The following is a 19,059-nucleotide window of genomic DNA, read 5'->3' as shown; positions in this document are numbered from 1 at the left end:
GTTTCTTCCTATTGCCATCTCAGGGAGTTTTTCCTTGCCATTTTGATTTATATATATTTCCTTACACATTTTATACTAATTTCCCTAATTTCGATTTGATCTTTTGATTTTGTAAAGCTGCTTTGCAACAATGGGAATTGTTAAAAGCGTTATACAAATAAAATTGAACTGAACTGAAAACGGGGAAAATGCACAAAATATACATACAGATACTGTAGTCACTAAAGCTCAGAAATATGAGCCAGGATAAAAATGACAATAAAAAGCCTTCTGACCTAACTTGAAATGAATAAATAAAGATTAAATAAGTAAAAGAACTATGTCAATTTGAAAGTTGTCTGTATTGTGGCCTCGCACCTCCAGATTCGAGGGTTCGAGTCCTGCCTCGGATCTGTGTACGAGGAGTTTGCATGTTCTGCCTGTGCTTGGTGGGTTTCCTCCTCGTACTCTGGTTTCCTCCAACAGTCTACAGACTAGGGTGTACTGGTATACGCTCCAATCCTCCTGCGACCAAGTTGAGGATACGCACTATAGCGAGTGAGTAATGGTTTGAAAGTTTGCATCTCACCTTGCCTTCTGTGCTACATTTTATGTGAACGTGATAAAGCAAATGTTAACACTGAGCAGCTGGACACTAAAAATAATCAGCTAACAACATCGTGCATGTTGCTGTTTATACATTTGTGCTGCGTAAAGACTCATCTGCTTCCAAAGTCACCAGGGAAGACAAAGGGAAGGAAGCACACACACACACACACACACACACACGCAAAACCCCTTATACGTACATGCTTACAAGAAATGATAAGGCGCTTATATGCCTAATGAAGGAAAGCAGACTTGGTTAATCTGCACTGAATAACTGTTTAGGAAGAACAACACGTGGCTGAAACCAAATAAAAGATTCAAAGCAAATTCTTTGGCTGTCTTCTTCTATGAAATATTAATTAAACAGACAAAAAGACAGCTGCCATCACTCGCACAGTCCTTCCTCGGAGAAGTGTGTGTTTATACCGTGGGTTCCCGAATAAGTGAAGGTTCACACAAAGCCGACGCTTTTAGGGCTAAAACCTTTAGAACTAAATACACTTGAGTGTACATTCCCTATCTTTCCATCTCTCTCTCTCTCTCTCTCTCTCTCTCTTTCTCTCTTCCTCTATCTTCATCCATCTCCGGAGCAGCCTTCCAGCTGGTTTCGGCAATAAAACCGTTTTGAAAATGAACCCGCTCAGATTTCATTCTCTTTAATGCGTTCTCTCCCGCCTTCGTCTTTCCTTCACTTCCAGTTTCATCCGTTTTCTTTAACGCCCTTGGCTCAAGGTCGTTCCAAATCAGTGCTTCTTTTTGGATTTATCAGAACAAAGCTTTTTTTTTTTTTTGTTTACTTTTTAATTTACAATAATATAAACATGTTACAAATGTAATGGCCCCCAGTATGATTTTCACAAGTCTCACACCTCGAAACAGGATATGATCTGTACTTGAACATAGTACAGACGGTAAATTGATCTTTCCCTTAATTAAACACGGGCTGGATGCTTTCTGAACAAATTAGAGACACATGCAGATGAAGCACCAGACCAGAAACCTGGAAAAAATAAAATAAAACAGCTCCTTTAAATGTGTAAGGTACAGTACATAATATGTAAGTCTTGTTCCATCCATGGTTTGTTCAGGCTCAGATGCTGATTGAGCCCTTAAGATCTCCTGATATGCGAGATATTATGCAGATTAGGTCCTCGAGTCATATGTAATCCACAACGCATGCTGATTGCGTTACTGAGTGTTGTTTACATGATCCAAACCACTTGTCTTTCGGTTCAAATGTCTGGTTTACTTGGCGTCTTCGTCGGAAGCATGAAGTGATTTACAGCAGGACTGGCTCTCAGAGGTCTTTACCCTCTTGGCACTCGGCCTCTATCGGGGAAAGTTCTGAAGGATCGCAAAGCCGAGAGATTAGCAGGTCAGGATTTTGATGAAGGCTCGTCGGAACTCGATGTTGAACGTGGTATAAATGACCGGGTTGAGGGCGCTGTTGACGTAACCGAGCCAGGTAAAGGCGCTGTACAGCTCGGGTGGAATGTAGCACTTCCTGCAGTGAGTGTTCAAGATGTGAGTCACAAAGAAGGGCAACCAGCAGATGAGGAAGACACCTAGAGGATATCCATGCACCCGTCCATACACCCCCACCCCCCCCCCCCCCACACACACACACACACACACACACATAGGCAGACAGAAGTAAAAAGACTGGGCATTAAATCCAGCACTGATTAACCTGTATACTGAAATATATAGCAAAAGCGTAATGTTGTTAAAGGTTAGACCACTAATCAACTTTATTTATTTATTTTTTTTCAGATAACAAATAAGTTTGAGCTGGGACAGATGCCATAAACAACACATTACGTTTTAAAGTGCACTAACTTTCACGAAGCACCGCAAAACATCATATAGTAAGTGTTAATTTTGCTGAACTTTTTATCGAGTTTTATTTCTTTTAGACGGCTGACTCTCTTTACTTCAGTAACTTTGCTCCAACCAGAATGCTGAATGATTTCTCGAAAGCCAGAATTGTAAGCAGGAACGCCGTCCTGGTAAAGGTTTATCAGTGAGATACATGAGTGGTGTCTGTTTACTACAGTGAGCTTACAGCACAGTCGCATGTAGCAGGTGTATCGTACTGATCTTCTTCTTATTATTATCTTTCTTCAGCAGATGATGAGTTGGAGCTTGGCCAGATGTGCAAAGGCAAAGTGAGATAGCAGGTAAATGACTCTGTGTCACCTGACTAAAGACTAATCTGCATCGACTGGTGATTTTTTTTTTTTCATCTGCAGCTCTTCATTGATTCATGCAAATGGGTTCCAATACGGTCACAAAGGAGTCCAGGCATTTTGTCAAGTTCACTAGGCATATAGGTTACTCAGTAAATACAATTACTACTGCTACGGTTTGTTCGATTTGGTCAGACACCCTTTATTCTGCCAATCAATGAAAACGGACCACTATAGAACCACCGCTGAGCAGATATTATTGGAGTGGAGGACAGAATTAAGACCAGCATGGTTGCTTGTGTGTAGTACTGGTATCAAGTACAACAACATTGCTGGGCTTTAAACATGTTATCATACACTAGTGTTAGTATCCGTCGTTGATTGAAGAGTTTTTAGAAATAATTAAAAGGTTAAAGCAAAAACTGATCTGCTCAGCTTTAATTCATGTAATCAGTGTTATTATTATTATTTCAGGTTGAAGCCCACGAACGTGTCTGTCTGTCTTTCTGTACAGCAGAACTCTTTGATTAACCTTTTAATTAATACAAATAAAAGAAAATAAATTACGTTTGATTATCTTATGCCTTGTTTACACTAAGTTGTACTTCTTTTGTCGTCAGGGAAATGAATCCGCTCCCTGTTCGGTAATCGGAGAGTAAATCACAGAAGAGAAATGGAAAAAACATAGATCAGATAAAGATGAAGTTTTGTCTTAAAACGACTCCAGCGCATTAAAATTCACTTATACCACTTCAGGGCTGTTATTTCACCCGTGAAAATATGAACTAATCCCAGTAAAAATTATTCAGTTCATCTTTTCTAATTAATATCTATTAGTGCAGGTGTTTCTTTACATTGAGCGAGTAGCGCATTAGTATCTTATTTTAAAGTAGATTATTAAATCCCACACAAAACTGTTACACTCCAGGCAGATATCTAAGTACTGCAAAAGTTTCATTAATTTCTGTCCAGCGGTTGAGTTAAAACAGGAATAAAGTAATGTCTTCTTCATAATGAAAACATGATGAATTTTGCTCTTGTAGACTCTTTTAGATTTTTTTCAATTACTAATCTGTCGGCGTGTGACCTCAATTCAAAAAATATATTTTTTTTTCATTTCTTCCCAGCAACACTTGCAGCATTACTCACCCAGTACGATAGCCAGCATCTGTGTGGCTTTCTTCTCTCTGGACTGTCGATTCCTGTTGCGACTCTGGTTGTTGCCCCGTGAGCCTCTGGTAGAGCGAACTGTAGTTCGAGCGCGTCCGTTAGACAGCTCCTTCACCTCACTGCTCCTCACAGTCGCCTGCTCTTCTTCTTGCCCCGCTTCTTCCTCACGGTTGGGTTCGGGTTCGGTACGTGCGAAGGAGGCCTGGCTGAGGCTACAGTAGTTTGGCGTGTCCACCGGGGGGAGGAGAGAGTTATCCACAGGGACGGTCTTGGGTCGTTTACGCCGCAGGCACCCAGGGAGCAGCCGGGGACGAACCACCTTCTCTGTGCTCTCCTAGATAGACCACAGTTTTAATAAATGTTTGAGTATTTCTCTGAGCAGATAGACAGTTGAAATAGTCAGTAGTGAGGATACAAAACAATTCCCAACACCAGAACAACCCTTAGTTATTATTATTATTATTATAAAAGTGCGGTGTGTATTATACTGTATAAAGGGGTTTCTAATCCTCTATTATAGCCCTGGACATACTGTACAGTAAAAATAGTTTTTTTATGTATTGGTCTAAACCAACTACATTTTATTCTATTTGGCAAGACTAACTTCACCATGATATCATATTAAGACAAGACTTCTCTACTTCTTCATCTTCTACTTGATGTTCAGTGCCAGGTCACATGTTTCCTCTTAAGGTTGTCTTTTCCCCTGAAAATTGTTGTGAAAAATGGGTATGACACTGCAGCAAAAAGACCCTGAGAGAGGAACGGCGCACGCAGCGTAACTTAAGTACATGCACTTCGGGATTGCAAATTTCTGTCTCGCAGCTTGGAGCCCCTGGGGTAATAATACAGCATGACAAAACGGACTCACTGGGCTAAATAAAGAGCATGCTCGACTGCCGTTCATTACAGTGTACAGAGTCAGTGGGCACACTATTCCGCTAGGGTATAAATTTATACAGAATGTCGAACTTTTAACACACACAAGATATACACACATTTACCACTTTGATCCTGATGGGAGACAGGTCACGTCTGTCTTTTCGAGCGTCCTCTTGCAAACAGGTCTCCTTAGGGAGAGAGAGTGAGAAAGAAAAGCAGAGGAAATAAGTGTAAGAGGAGGAGAAAGAATAGGCAGAAAGGCAAAGAAAGATTAAGAGCGGGCTCAGAAAGAGAGCAGGAAGAGGACATATGAGCAACCTTTCACCTGATTAGAATAACATTTTAGAATAAAATTGTGCAGGAACATTGGAATAAGTCGTGGTTATCGTCTTGTCCACACATACAGTACATAAAAGCATGTACTGTATATACAAAGGTATACAGTTACCACAAGGGTATATAGGGCCCAAACACCTGTGCCATCGCCGCCTTGACACACCAGAAATACAGTGGGCACAGTGGGCATGTGCTCTTAAAGGGGAGGACACTTTAACGTCCTAATGGCAGAAGATTCCATACTGTGTGCTGATTTTTATGACTTTTTGAGTATATTAAGACCTCCAGAAAGTCCTAGATGCTGTGCGCTGTGGTCTCATACCCCCAGTTGTTTCCATGTTCTTGGTGGTTTTCCTCCGGGTGCTTCCGGTTTCCTCCAACCGTCCAAAGACATGTGGAGTAGACTAATTGACATTTCCAAATTCCCCATAGTGTGTATGAGTGTGTTTGCTTGATGGACTGGCACCCCGCCTCACGCCCCGCGTCCCCTGGGATAGGCTCTTGGCTGCCTCCCGCAATACAGGATAAGCTCTATAGTTAATAATGAATATTTCCCCCCTGGTATTAAAAACAACACAAATGTCACAGTCATGTTTGTAACCTCTTCAGATTTTCTTGGCTTCTTTGGAGTTTTTAAATGACCTTAAACTCAAATGAACTTATGAGCCATATCATGTTCTAGCAGGTAATGTAAGATCAAGCCACAGGGTCTTAAATGTTTTAAGCTGTGCATGTTATATGCATTCATCAGCCACCTGATTTCAAAAATAAATACAATTTATGCTATTTTATCACGGCTACACCATACACAATACACAAACCGTGGTGTTAGAAACCGCCAGATGTGTGTAAACAGGCAGAAATGCTTTAAATGTGATTGGGATTTTTTTTTTATGCAAGCAGTACAATTTGTGCAATTTCTATTTTGTCACAATATGCTATGCTGGAAAATCAACACCTTATGCTGATGTGTGAAGACCTTGATCTGGTCAGGAATTAATTCCTGGTTGGAGACACATGATGGCTGTGATCGCTATTTCTGAAGAGCCAACATCAAGCTAAACCAAAAAAAAGAAAGAAAGAAGTTAAGAATGATCTAATGTACTGTATTGTTAAAACCTGAAAGGATAGTGTAGAACCATCAACTTTGAATGAAAGGTCTAGTAGGAAATGATCGGAATTGGTGATCAGGTGAAGATAAATCGGGACTTGATTTGCTAAGGAGCATAAAGATTGGACTTTGGAGTAATGGATAAATGTCATACGGTCAGACTGACCCTATTCCAGCGATCGACAGGTCAGGGTAAGAAGAGAAGTGCATGAAGCGATGCAACCATCATGCACAGTGGAGACAGTGTAATGACCTGGAGTTGCTTCAGTTGTTCAGGTTCGGGCTCAGCAACGTTATGCAGTAATAAACTGAAGTCAGTTGTTGACCTGAATATACTGAATGCACAGATGATCACATCTCAGGACTGAGGATTCTGAAAGAGTGGTTCTAAGAGCATAAGGAATCATTTTTACACATGAATTGGCCACCACGTTTGATGCCGAAATCAGTGGTCAAGGGAAGTAATTGGAACCTGCTTTTTATGCCGCTGCGTGTCATGCGGCAAAGTAACACACTCAGAAATGTGCTATCCACCCTCTTCCTCATGCATCATCTTACAGGTGTCCATGGTTGGCTAGTGTCACTGTGATCGAGCTTGTGATCTCCTACCAGTACAGTAAAAAACCAAGGAATTAATCTGTGGTCATCTCAATGTGTAGCTAGCTAATAGAAGCCAATAAAATCTGATTAACGAAACTAAGAATTCACATTCGTGAATTTTTTCCCCTTTTTTTGGATTTTTCCCCTATTTTCTCCCTAATTTAGTCGTGTCTAATTCCTCCCCGTCACTAGGGGGCTCCACATTAAGTCTACTACTACCACTCAGTCTGGAGGGCCGAAGACTATCACATGTTGCATCCGAATCACATGAAGCCAGCTGACTGCATCTTTTCGAACTGCTCACTTATGCATTGTTGGGTGTGGCGTAACACACTCGGAGGACAGCGCTATACGCTCCTTCCGCTTGCGTGAGCTCACAGACGCCCCTGATTGGTTGTAGAGTCGGGATTAATGTGGGAGCACTCAAGTAAGTACCTCTCATCACTCCCCTCTGAGAGAGCTCGGCCAATCAGGTCTCTCTAGACCTTCGGCTGCGAGAGGTTACAGCATCACCTGGGAATCTAACTCGCGGGCTCAGGATGATAGGACGAGCACTTTACTACGGTGCCACTCAGAGGCCCACATTCGTGTATCTTTGACATTTGGAGCGGTGAAATCATTAGGATGGCTTCCCTGACCTTTCTGAACACAATCACAGTACAAATCCTGAGCAAAATATTTGATTATCTGTTTGAAATCTGTAAAATCATCTACATCGTGTATGTCTTATGTCTTATTTTCCTTCAAACAACCACAAGAATATTTTACACGTATCCCCACCATATCTTTCTACTGTACACCTTGTCATTAATGTGTGTTTCTCTTACTGCAGATGGCAGTGTGGATCCTGGAGGAACTTCACTGCTGGCTTGGCGGAAAGTTATCCTCTTCCTCCTTTTCCTGAGAAAGATGTAGATGCGCACGTAAACCAGCAACGTCACCACAAAGGGAAGATAGAACGACACGACAGATGAGTAGATGACAAAATCAGGGTTCGATATGGAGCACACCAGTGGATCGTCTGCAAACACAGATAGAATAGAATAGAATAGAATAAACACCACAAATTATATAGAGTAGTAGGTGTTGTAATAATAAAAAGTGTGTTTGAGGAGTTACACTGACTTTAGACACTGGAGATACATTAAGGGGCTTGATTTGATGGATAATCTTTTATGGAATGTGTTGTGTCTATACCTAGAGCTGCGTTCAGTTTAATACACTCACTCAATATTAGATTTTAAATTATTTCTTTAAACTAATGTTTTTTTTTCGGGGTCTGAATTATTGTACAGCACATATCTTTATAATAAAGAAATTAACAGCTTTATTTATCCCCATGGGGCAATTTAAGGCATGCAGAGTAGTTAAAAAAAAAGGGTCAGTGCGAACACAAAATAAAATACCGGTAACATAAATAAAATTCAACTGTTGGAATATGATAAATACATTTAATTTGTTAGTGCAAAAAGCTTTGAGAAACAAGAAGACCGAAACTGTGACCCTCAGCTGAGTAGAAAATTGGAACTGATGATCAGGAATAACCCAGGAACCACCAAGGAACAGGCCGGCAATGAACTGGAAGCTTCTTAAACACCAGTGTCACTGTCTGCAATAAAACGAGTCTTATTGCAATGATTCATGAAAACCCCAAATAAGTTTTCTAAAAGATGTATGCTGTACAATCCTTCTGCCCCACAGAAACACTCATTAAACAAATTCATTGCAACCCAAATTTTGCCATAACACTCATTTTCATGATAAATATACAGTATATAAACTTCTGACCACAACTGTAATTTCCATTACTAGCAATTACTGTCCATGAAAAATTAACTCATTTTCAGTTGCCCTCTAGACATTAAGCCATGATGTGATAACAGTTGGGGGAGATGGCGTTAGCTGAGTCCTAACGCGTAATCAATACACTCATCTGAACAAATCTTTGGACTGCACAGTTGAATGATCTTGTTTCCATAGTAACAAAATCCCACATCTAATGCCTAATCGGCCCTTAGTGAAGAGAAAGCAGGAGTAATCCACTGGGAACCAACGTGAGAAAGCTACCCTATTATTCCTGGAAGTTTTTGTGTGTGTGTATGTGTGTGTATCATCCATCACATCTACACAGAAACTAATCAACATAGATCAATTGGCTACAATGTCCAATGAAAATCCTTATCTGAGAGCTGATTGAAAGGTCATAATGGAATTTTAAATTAATTAAAAAAAAAACTTTTGATAATTTTTTTACTGATGCTCTTGATGGAGCAGACTCCAGCTCTGATCCCGATCAAGCGGCACACCGTGACATTCAAGTTTTATTCCCTTATTATGAGCCGTTCTCATTTACAGCACAATGCTCTTCAATGACCTATTCTGACTATTTTTTTTTTTTTTTTTTTTTTAATAATTGGAGATAAATGCAGTTGTGACAAGAATACAAGCTGCAGCTCAAAGGGCCCATTTGACAGGTTTATATTATTGCACGTGCTTTAATATGTTAACATTTCCATAGCAGAGGGTAATTCATGGGGACCTGTATGGTGGCTGCTTAACATAATCAGAGTCTAATGCCAAACAGAGGGGAAAAAGTTTTCCATAGGGAAGTCTAGATAAGGGGTAGATAGATAGATTCATTGATTGATTAATTGATTGATTTTATTGATTCTCAAAAAAATTCCAAAGTTCCAGGAGCAATGAGGACAATAGGAAAGTTACATACCGTAGCTGTTATTATAAGTGACAACTTAAACTAACTGGTTTTGTGTTCCTTCCACAAAAATGTAACGTATCTTTAGTGTATACATGAATTTCAAAAACAATGTCATTAAAACAATTTTTTTTTAATTGTTGGCAAATTGCTTTGATATACAATAAATTAAGAGGAATAAAACCATTTTAATTTGTTTAAAAAATATATATAAATAATAATATATATATATGGCAAGCCGTTTGCCATAATATGTATATACACATATGGGAATGATGTTGCAAAAATGTAGGACTCTAAAAATTATCATATTATTGTTATTTTCTGGTCATTGAACAAACCAAAAAGAACTATAAAAATACATGCATATGTGTGTATGGCATTTCTTTGCCTATGTGGATCTTTTTTTTTTTTTTTTTTTGCTTAGTCATGTTTATATATTTTAGTGGGTTAAAATGAAATAATATTAGTTCCATCATATTGCCTCCAGGTTGGGGTTGAAAAAAAACAACAACTCATTTTACTCAAGCAGTACAGATCTGTGCCAGACAAACAGCATCAGTCAATGTTGGTTAAAAATACAAAATAAAAATACAGTATATATGTTCTTATATGAATTATGTATAGTTGGTTAAAATAAAATAAAATTCAGTTACTCATATGGCTGACTAGGTCGTGCTAAAAAAATTATATGTCACTTTATACTGCACAATCCTGAGTACTGTATATTTTCTGTTGCAGTTCATTCCTAACTTATTTAAATCTGATAAAAATTCCAAATTGCAAAACTGTGTTTTTGTATTTTGGACCAACATGTACAGAACAGTATATTGTACTGTATGTTGAGCTAAAAAAGTCAATTTCAGGTAATAATAATTTAAGAAAAAACTCAGTTTTAGTGCAGTTTACAAGTGATACAGGCCTTGAAACTTCGGCTTAGTTACCTGTGGTGTTAAAGCCAAACAGTAAAGGGCAGGAGACGGCGAAGGCCAGGACCCACACCGTGGCTATCATGACTGACACTCTCTTACGTGAACTGTCGGTTGTGTTGTAGAGTACAGGCATCACCACGGCTGTGTATCTGCAGGGAAACAGCCAGACCGCTCAGGAACATGTTTGAAGAAAGCATTCTTTAAAGAATAAATGTATTTCTGTGTTAATCCCAAAAGATTTTCATAAGCAGCAGCCATCCTGTCAACAAGACTAAAAGCTAAAATGAGTAAATCAACAATAACAAAATATACAGTATTTATATTATAATAAAGGACAGGCTGTCAAAAAAAACATGCAAAGGGAAACCTAATATAGAAATTGAGCCTTGCTGTTCCTCTTAAAACATAAATTTCAATATTTTAATATAAAGTGTGCTTGTTGAATATATAAGGTGCTGGTGGGGAAAAAAATTGCATCTCCACACTTAAGACTTAAATTCCCGACCCTTAGGCCTCACTCTTTGATTATATACACGTTGAGTTCTGCTTTTCTCACCCAGACAGTACTTGTGCCGTTTATTCTTCTGCTTCAGGGGTTTTAATTATTTAACACTCAAGAGCCATTTATTTAAATTATGATTACTATAGAGTAGGGATTTGTGAGTTTTTACTTACTTGCTTTTAGGTTTTTCTTTAATAATGGTGTATTAATAATACATTACAGATGTACAGGATAGGTGTGTTATTAACACTTTCACCTTCTCAGGCTTTGGATTTTTAATGGGATGGAGTAGGAGCAGCGAGGGAGCTGGACAGGGAGGTTAAATACTGGAACGGAGTAGAAGAAAGGATTTAACAACAGGAACATAGACGCTACAGTAGGTGTGTGTGTGTGTAAGTGTGAACATGTGTATGACCAAGATAGCTTTCTGTTTCTAAACAGAATTAATATTAATGCCCTCGTTTTGTAGTCTCGTCCGTTTTACTTCATGTGAATTGACCTATTATATTCCTCTGTTTCGCTGAAACCTCTCCCTGTCTACTGATTGCATTTTGATTTGTCTTTGAAATAATTGATATGATAATGACAATGATGATAAAGGTTCAAACCACTCCATTCAGCTCGGAGTGTAATTAAAATCCCCTCAGATCCTCGGACACCCTCAGTATTTGCAAATAAATGAACTTTGAAAGTTAATTAAAAGTGTTATTGGGGATGAATAGCCGCGCGATTCTCGGAAAGTCGTCAAAGCGTTAATTAAAATCAAGGTAAATTTATATACTTTGCCGGCTCCTGATGGTTTATATTGAGTTTGGAGTCATAAAATCCAAAATGAGAAAAAAATAAATATGTTTAATTTAAAGATTACAATTTATGTACAAAATGCTCACTGTCTCATTTTTATAAGTAACGCCCAAATAAGAAGCTGAATCAGATTTGGCCTTGAACGTTAGTCTTTTTAACTAACTAATTCTAAAGCAATACATTTTTACACACGAGAAACAAAAGAAAAAGGTGTAAAATTTATTGCTTCAGGATTAGTTAGTTAAAAAAGGTAAAGTTCAAAGACAAATTTGTTTCATGTTTTTCATAAGCAAAGTCATAAACTTTACATTTTGTAACCAATTATTTCTAAAGCAATAAATTTTGACGGTTCAAAGATTGGGTCAGGTGGACCCATACCCACTCACTCATCGTCTATACCGCTTTTTCCTCTAATCAGGGTCGCCGGGGGCCTGGAGGCCATCCCAGGAGACTTAAGGAACAAGGTTGGGGAACAATCTGGAAAGAGTGCCAATCCATCGCAGGCATGCACAAGCACGCTAGCTAGCTTAACTTAAATGCCATGGTAGCTCACGTTAAGTAATATACTAGTGTTATTTTGCATTAGATACAAATTGTTCATAAATCAAATGAATAAAATTTTGCCTTTGTTAACCCTCTCAGGGAGTAATTATGAAACAGTGGTTTTAAATAACTAGTATTTAAATAACTAATTAAATAACTATTAACTATTATTAAATACCAATTAAATAACTAGTCATTTGAATTGTATGTGAACCTAAAAGCGACGGCACGGTGGCTTAGTGATTAGCACAGTCGCTTTGCACCTCCAGGGTCCGGGTTCGAGCCCCATTTCGGGTCTGCATGTTCTTCATGTGCTTGTTGAGTTTCCTAAAGGCACTCTGGTTTTCTTTCAAAGACCTGTAGATTAGGCTAATCAGCGTTTCCACATTGCCTATAGTGTGTAAATGAGAGTGAGTGTATCAATTTATCAATGACCTTGAAACATTTTCTCCAAAAAAAAGATTATATTTATCATAACAAATTAACACAATTACGTTTAAATTAAAAAAATATTAAATGTTCTTAACAATCTTTTAAATTCATACAATCATGAAACCTCATACGTAACGGTCATAGAACTTTGGATTTGATTACAGTTCATGTACTCCAATCCCATCGGCAGGTTTTCTTGGTGTGCGAGAAAATTTCCATTTTTCACTCATTCCTCCGGTTTAAGCTGTGCAGTCCAACCTTGCTTGTCTGAACAGTATGGTCAGCGAGCCATGCTATCTTTCCTGACCTCGTGTTGTGGCACTGATTCCCTCTTTCTCTGCCTTCTCACGTCAGCTTGCTTGAACACGTTTCAGCTGACTGCTTGCCTCTTGCTTGTGGAGCACGTCTACCACTCATGTCTTAAACTCTCTCAGACCGAGCACTTCTTCACTCTTTTTGGACACATGCCTGATGGTGTCTGCTGTCGAGAAGCCATGCATTTATACGTAGCATGCCGGGGAGATAAAAGAAAGTGTGCAGGTACCACTTTGGAGATCTTATCTTTGTAAGGCCAAGGACAATAAATAAATTCATCAAGTCCATCTTTCCCTTGTTCTTATTGTAGGGCACAGCAGAGTATGGGCATTGCACGTCAGTGACCTCAATCAGCAACTCTGCACTGAGTAAATTGGAAAACGTGCTCAGCAGTGTTATTATGCAGTTGTTTTACTTGTTTGCAGTGAGCAGCTCACACTTTAAATGCCTATTATATTTCACTCTGAGGAGGTTCTATGTAGCTTCTGGCATCAATCTAGGCACTGCACGGGTGTATGCAAACCTCTTGACTTCATGTTTTCTGGGTTTTTACAATTTTCCTTTGTAAGGAACTATTTGCTTATGTACCCTCAGATGTTCATCCACTGGAATGCTGTTCATGCTGACAAGAGCAGAATTAACAAGGGCCTCGACTTGGACAGTGGATCTCCTCATGGGTCTGCAGGGCTGACATTACATCTGCTCATAGGCAGTATGATCCTTGATCTGTGTATGCCAGCCTGCCAACACATTCAAGTTGGTGGAATCCAATGATGGACATCAGGTAAAGCTCCTTCTTCAAGCTGTTCAGATGTGAGATATAAAGATGTAAAGTCATGTTGGGTCTGTAATGAGTAAAGATTAGTTTGTTCGACAATGTACCCAAGACATTTAGGCGCAAGGTATTTATTTGGGCTCCTGTGACGACCTGAAGAAAGCTGACCTGCCCAGACTGGCAGGGGTAACTCAGTGGTTGGACTACAGTTCGGAAGATCCCAGGTTCAAATCCCACAACCACCAAGTTTGCACTGCGCAGGGCCCTTAACCTTCAACTGCTCTGATGTATAATGAGATAAAAATGTAAGTTGCTCTGGATAAGAGCGTCTGCTAAATGCTAGAAGTAACAGACACTAACAGGAAACCTCCAAAGAAACCTAGGGTTTGATGTTTGCTGTTCTTGTCAGACCATCATCCTGGCTTTTCCTTCATTTTTCATTCGTACTTGCACTCCACCATGAATCACTACGCACTCGAGGGCATCTGAGAGCATATGCCGGCAGAGAGGGGTGGATAACGCTTTCCTCTGTGCCTGTTATACTGCCCTTTAATAGTGCGTAAGCAGCACTTGCAAAAGATATGGATGACGCGTCTTAGAGCAAGCACGGGACAGGCTTTGTCCTCCCTGGATGTCCGGTAGTACTTTAAGCTTGGCGGGGTTTCTTTGGCAAGTCTAGCTTCCTCTGACAGTCCAAAGAAATGGACTTGAGTTTGATTACTACAAATCGATTGTAGTTGTGCCCCAAGTACCTGGTATGGGCTCCACGACCAAGTCCCCGGACCCTACACAGATTAAGCTGTACAGACAATCAATCAATGAATTGTTAAGCATTTTAATTATTATATTTCAGTGTATATACGCTGAAATAGCAAGGACAAACAAAAGCTTTAGGTTCATTACCTAAATTTTTACATTTATGGATCAAAATACACCTATTGAGGTTCACACCATTACATGTAATATCAGTGGGACACCCTATCAAATTGGGATTATGTAAAACACACTTTCACTATCATTTCTGCTCTTTTTTTCCCCAAGAAGAATGGAATTGAGTGAGCTAACTGTGCAGCAGTATAAAACCTTAATACTTAATGAAACCTCTATCCATTTTAAAACTGATGATATCAACAAACTTGATAATGCGAGTTGCTACTCAGTAATCAAACCCAAGCATTCAGGGGAAACTGCAATCTTCCGAATATCTCGTTAGAATAATTAGTGGCGTCGTTACCTGTCGATGCTGATAGCACACAGGTTGAGGATGCTGGCTGTACACATCATCACGTCCAGCGTCACAAATATATTGCAGTACAAACGGCTAAAAAGCCAAGAGCCACCGACCACCTGCAAACGAAGCAGTTTTAAATGCACTCTCGAACTCTCAGCAAAATCATCACTTTGTAGACAAATACTATATATTTCCACATCGTTACTAAACAGCAAGATGAGCACTTTTTTTTTTTGACGGTTCCTTTTCTTATCTCCCAGAATGCTTCATGAATAGGATATAAGGTACACAAAGATATGCAGACAGTTCTCATCTACAATATTCCTTTGTGAAAAGCCGTTGTCATGGATGGCTGAGTTGTATCTAATAAAGCCCTGGTACAGATGCTTCAGTTTTAGATGATAGACTCCGCTTTCACCAACGGAAATTCGGTTCTCGATCGCAAATACGGTCGTGCTATTTCTGTAGCACGCTCTAATGAACTGAGAGATTTAAAGTTAACAGCTTTGCTCCTCTAATGTATCACTGAGGCATCCTGTTTACTTACAGTGCACTGTGCTGTTGAATTGCTAATGAGAATAAGGCTTTGTATAGCTGCTATAACGTATGGTGTGAATGTTCTACAACATTAAATGTCAATCTGAACAATAGAAAATTAAGTTGAATTGCTGTTTTATATGCCGAATAACACACTTCCTGGATGCACACATCACATAATGGTATATTTTCCAATCCAATAACAGAATGGCAAGAAGGCAGCATCTGCATCTCCAGGTTCCGGGTTTGATTTCTGCTTCGTGTCTGTGTGCATGGAGTTTGCATGTTCTCCCTGTGCTTGGTGGGTTTCCTTCGGTTTCCTCTCACCGTCCAAAGACATACAGATTAGGCTAATTGGCGTTCCCAAATTGCTGGTAGTAGGAATGAGTGTGCGTGCCACCCCTTCCAGGGTTTTCCCCCTTCTCGTACCCTAAGTGGAATAGGCTCTAAGCCCCCCGCAGCCCTGTACACAGGATAAAGCGGTATAGACGAAGTGAGTGAGAATGCCAAGAGGTTAATTTCGTGTATTGACTCTTGTGTTTACTCCCGCCCTAAAGCTGACCACACCGCTTGCTGTTCTAACATATGTTCATTGCGTCTGTTCATCTGTGGATCTAGCCCATTGTTTGCCTTTGTGTTTTCCGACCTCCATGTGTCTTTGTTCTCAAGTGCTTTATCCAAACTTTTCTTACTTTATTTTGTACAGAGTCATTCTGAATGTGCCTGTGAAGCCTCGGTTACTTTTTGACCTTGCCTTTGGGGATAGCCTATTGCATCCTGTTGCCTCAGACCCCCAGCCAGATGGAATGACTGGGACACAACAACATCCATCAATCAGTGCGGTACTAAAATGAATTATAGCGAAGCTCGCTCGCTCTCACTCACTCGCTTTCAGCATCCATTTTTATCCTGGTCAGGGTCAATATAGATGTATAACTATATAACAGTGCATGATAAAAATTGGTCTTGTTCTCTTTGTGCTCACCTCTAAGTAGACAGCCCAAGGCATGACCAGCGAAGCCACCAGCAGATCAGCCACCGCCAAACTAACCACAAGATAATTGGTTGTGGTTTGAAGTGACTTCTCCCGGACCACCGCCATGCATACTAGCACATTCCCAAATACGATCGCCAGGATCAGTAGTGAATAGAGCATTGCGTAGTAGTTGCGCACCCCATCCTCAACAGACGGGCCGAGGCTGGAGTTCGGCAGCATGTGGGCAGATCGCGCCGAGTCATTCCACCACCATTCACTGCTGTGTAGCATTGCCATGGATGTTCAAACCTGAGAAAAAGATGTTGACGAATAGCAAAGAAAAGAATGAGTACTGTACTTGAAAAAAAGACCATCATCAGAACCATGACTTACAGTTTTTTTTTGTTAAATCAGGGTTCTGCAGCACCCTCACCACTCCCATTTCAAGAGTAACCATACCTAGAAATGTATATTCCACACTGAAGATGGCCTACACCTCCCTGCAGGACTTTCTGTCCCCTACTACAGAAGATTCAGCACCTGCTGTCTCCCGGTGCATTGGACTCGACTTGAAGCATGGACTGGATCTGCTGACTCAGACTTAAAGGGTCTTATGCGGAAACTGAGCCTGTTGTTTCTCAAAAGACAGGACCAAGAATGAGAAGATCCTAGACCAGATTGCTTCCTGTTTCCACTAGCATTTGAGTAGCATTAAATTTGACAAATGTAATAAAACTCTAATATGCTCTTGGAAACATTTTTCGTTCTTTCTCAATTATATGGTTCTATGTTGCAGCATGAAAGACTCTTCTTAAGGAAAAATTGCTAAATGTTCTTAATTTGACCTTTTTTCTGTAAGAGTAACAAGTCATGGTATGCAGAGTTCTCTAAGGTGCATTGGTTAAAAAAAGAAAAAAGCTTGCCTTGCAGAATAAGGACAATATAAACTAATTATAGAGATGTGAAAAGGGCAAATCCTGGAACCAGCTCAGTAATTGCAGTCCCCATTCATATTGTAAATCTCTGCAGTACCACAAGCTCAATGAACACCACAGGTCTCCATACTCAACTGACCCTGAGTCATTCTTCAAGCTTGGCAGCACACATACTTCACAAGCTCAAGAGCATTATTAAAAAAAGAAAATAAATAAATTTAGTTATTACACAGCATGAATCAGGAAACAGAGCTCTAAATGCTGTGTTTTTTGTCATTAAAAATAAAGGCAGAAACAGAGAGGAACCTGGAGTACAGACTCGGGTAGCACAGCCTGGCATTAGAGACAAAAACAATCCAGGGTATACCCTGCCTTGTGCCCTAAGTCTCCTGGGATAGGCTCCAGGCCCCCCGTGACCCTGTGTACATGATAAAGAGGTATAGATGATGAGACAGAGTCTAATCGTCATGTTCTCTTGGTTGAGGAATGTAAATTCTTTACCCAATAACAATCAGAGTGACACTAACTAATTGCCGGTGTGTCTTACATCATGTTTAAACACAAGAGTGGGAAGTGTCTCCTCTGAGTGTGATCAGCTGCCACATAAGTGATGTCTTGGCGGACACGCGTTTGCTTCAGTGACACGAATGTGCCCGTGTCAGGTCACAATTCCGTGTCAGAAACTGGATTGAGAAAGGATGCCGCCATGTACAGATTTATTTGTACATCAATTTGTTCTGGGGTTTATTTCAGCATTAATATTAACAATACTGTGGGTCAGTCCCCTGTTTCGAGGCTGCCATTTCAATTATTCTAGAGCCAGCACAAGGGCACATGTTCTCATTAATCTCTGGAAATGTTACCAAATGTCTATATAAGCTGCGTTATGTGGAGAAAGGGTCATGCTTTCAATAAAGAGAGTGAAATGGAATTATAGGTTTTGTCTAATTTGTATTAAACAGAAATATGAGACAGACTGAATCCCAAAACTTAGAAATTCACATCACAACAAATAGCATCAAAGAGATGTTAACTAATATACATTTTTAATGTGACATAATCAAAGATAATATTATTGTTTCTGATATATTATGAATAATGACTTGAGGTCATGGCTGTTCAAAAATACTTTAAGCAGTTTTTTTTTCCTTCGTAAAAAATGTCATATTCCTAGAGATTAGGTCTGATAAGAGATTATACAACAGTTAGTTCCAACCGAGCGATCTGATTGGACTGCAGTACTGAGGAGAGAGCAGCTGCCTGCAAAAACACACAAAACCAGTCACTGTAGCACTTTTAGAAACAAAACACATCTGATAATGTTATGTCATCTTTAAAAAAATACATTTTGACTCCTTAATAGTTACTTCTAAGTTGTTCAAAATCACATCTGAATCATCTGTGTTCTTTTGTTCATGGTTATAAAGTTAACTAGCTTTTAAGACAAGGTTGAATTCCAAAAATCGGTCTCGAACCACTTGGTGTGTG

At 39.6% G+C, this 19,059-nt stretch overlaps 1 protein-coding gene across 2 annotated transcripts; it reads right to left on the bottom strand.

Moving 5' to 3' along the window:
* Positions 1-1,467: 1,467 nt before the first annotated feature.
* drd3 (dopamine receptor D3) lies at positions 1,468-17,608 on the bottom strand. 2 transcript variants are annotated; one of them, XM_053487864.1, is made up of 7 exons: positions 16,646-17,608; positions 15,127-15,239; positions 10,534-10,670; positions 7,704-7,897; positions 4,946-5,017; positions 3,927-4,281; positions 1,468-2,153 (listed from the first exon to the last, which is right to left on the bottom strand). In XM_053487864.1, the coding sequence occupies exons 1-7, from the start codon at positions 16,931-16,933 to the stop codon at positions 1,957-1,959; spliced, it is 1,356 nt and encodes a 451-aa protein (XP_053343839.1). In that variant the 5' UTR covers positions 16,934-17,608; the 3' UTR covers positions 1,468-1,956. The 2 variants fall into 2 exon arrangements, with proteins under 2 accessions (XP_053343839.1, XP_053343840.1); XM_053487865.1 differs by having other exon boundaries at positions 4,952-5,017.
* Positions 17,609-19,059: the final 1,451 nt, after the last annotated feature.

This window comes from Clarias gariepinus, chromosome 26 (genome assembly GCF_024256425.1).
Source record: "Clarias gariepinus isolate MV-2021 ecotype Netherlands chromosome 26, CGAR_prim_01v2, whole genome shotgun sequence".
Classification (NCBI taxonomy): domain Eukaryota; kingdom Metazoa; phylum Chordata; class Actinopteri; order Siluriformes; family Clariidae; genus Clarias; species Clarias gariepinus.
Note: the sequence above shows the minus strand (reverse complement) of the source record. Positions and strands in the feature narration are given on the sequence as shown.

Coding starts and splice junctions, on each gene's coding strand:
- drd3 (XM_053487864.1), bottom strand. CDS start 16,933: ATGGCAATGCTACACAGCAGTGAATGGTGGTGGAATGACTCGGCGCGA. Junction 10,671..15,126: donor TGTGCTATCAGCATCGACAG/GTAACGACGCCA, acceptor GTTTCCCTGCAG/ATACACAGCCGTGGTGATGC. Junction 5,018..7,703: donor GATCCACACTGCCATCTGCA/GTAAGAGAAACA, acceptor TCTCTCCCTAAG/GAGACCTGTTTGCAAGAGGA.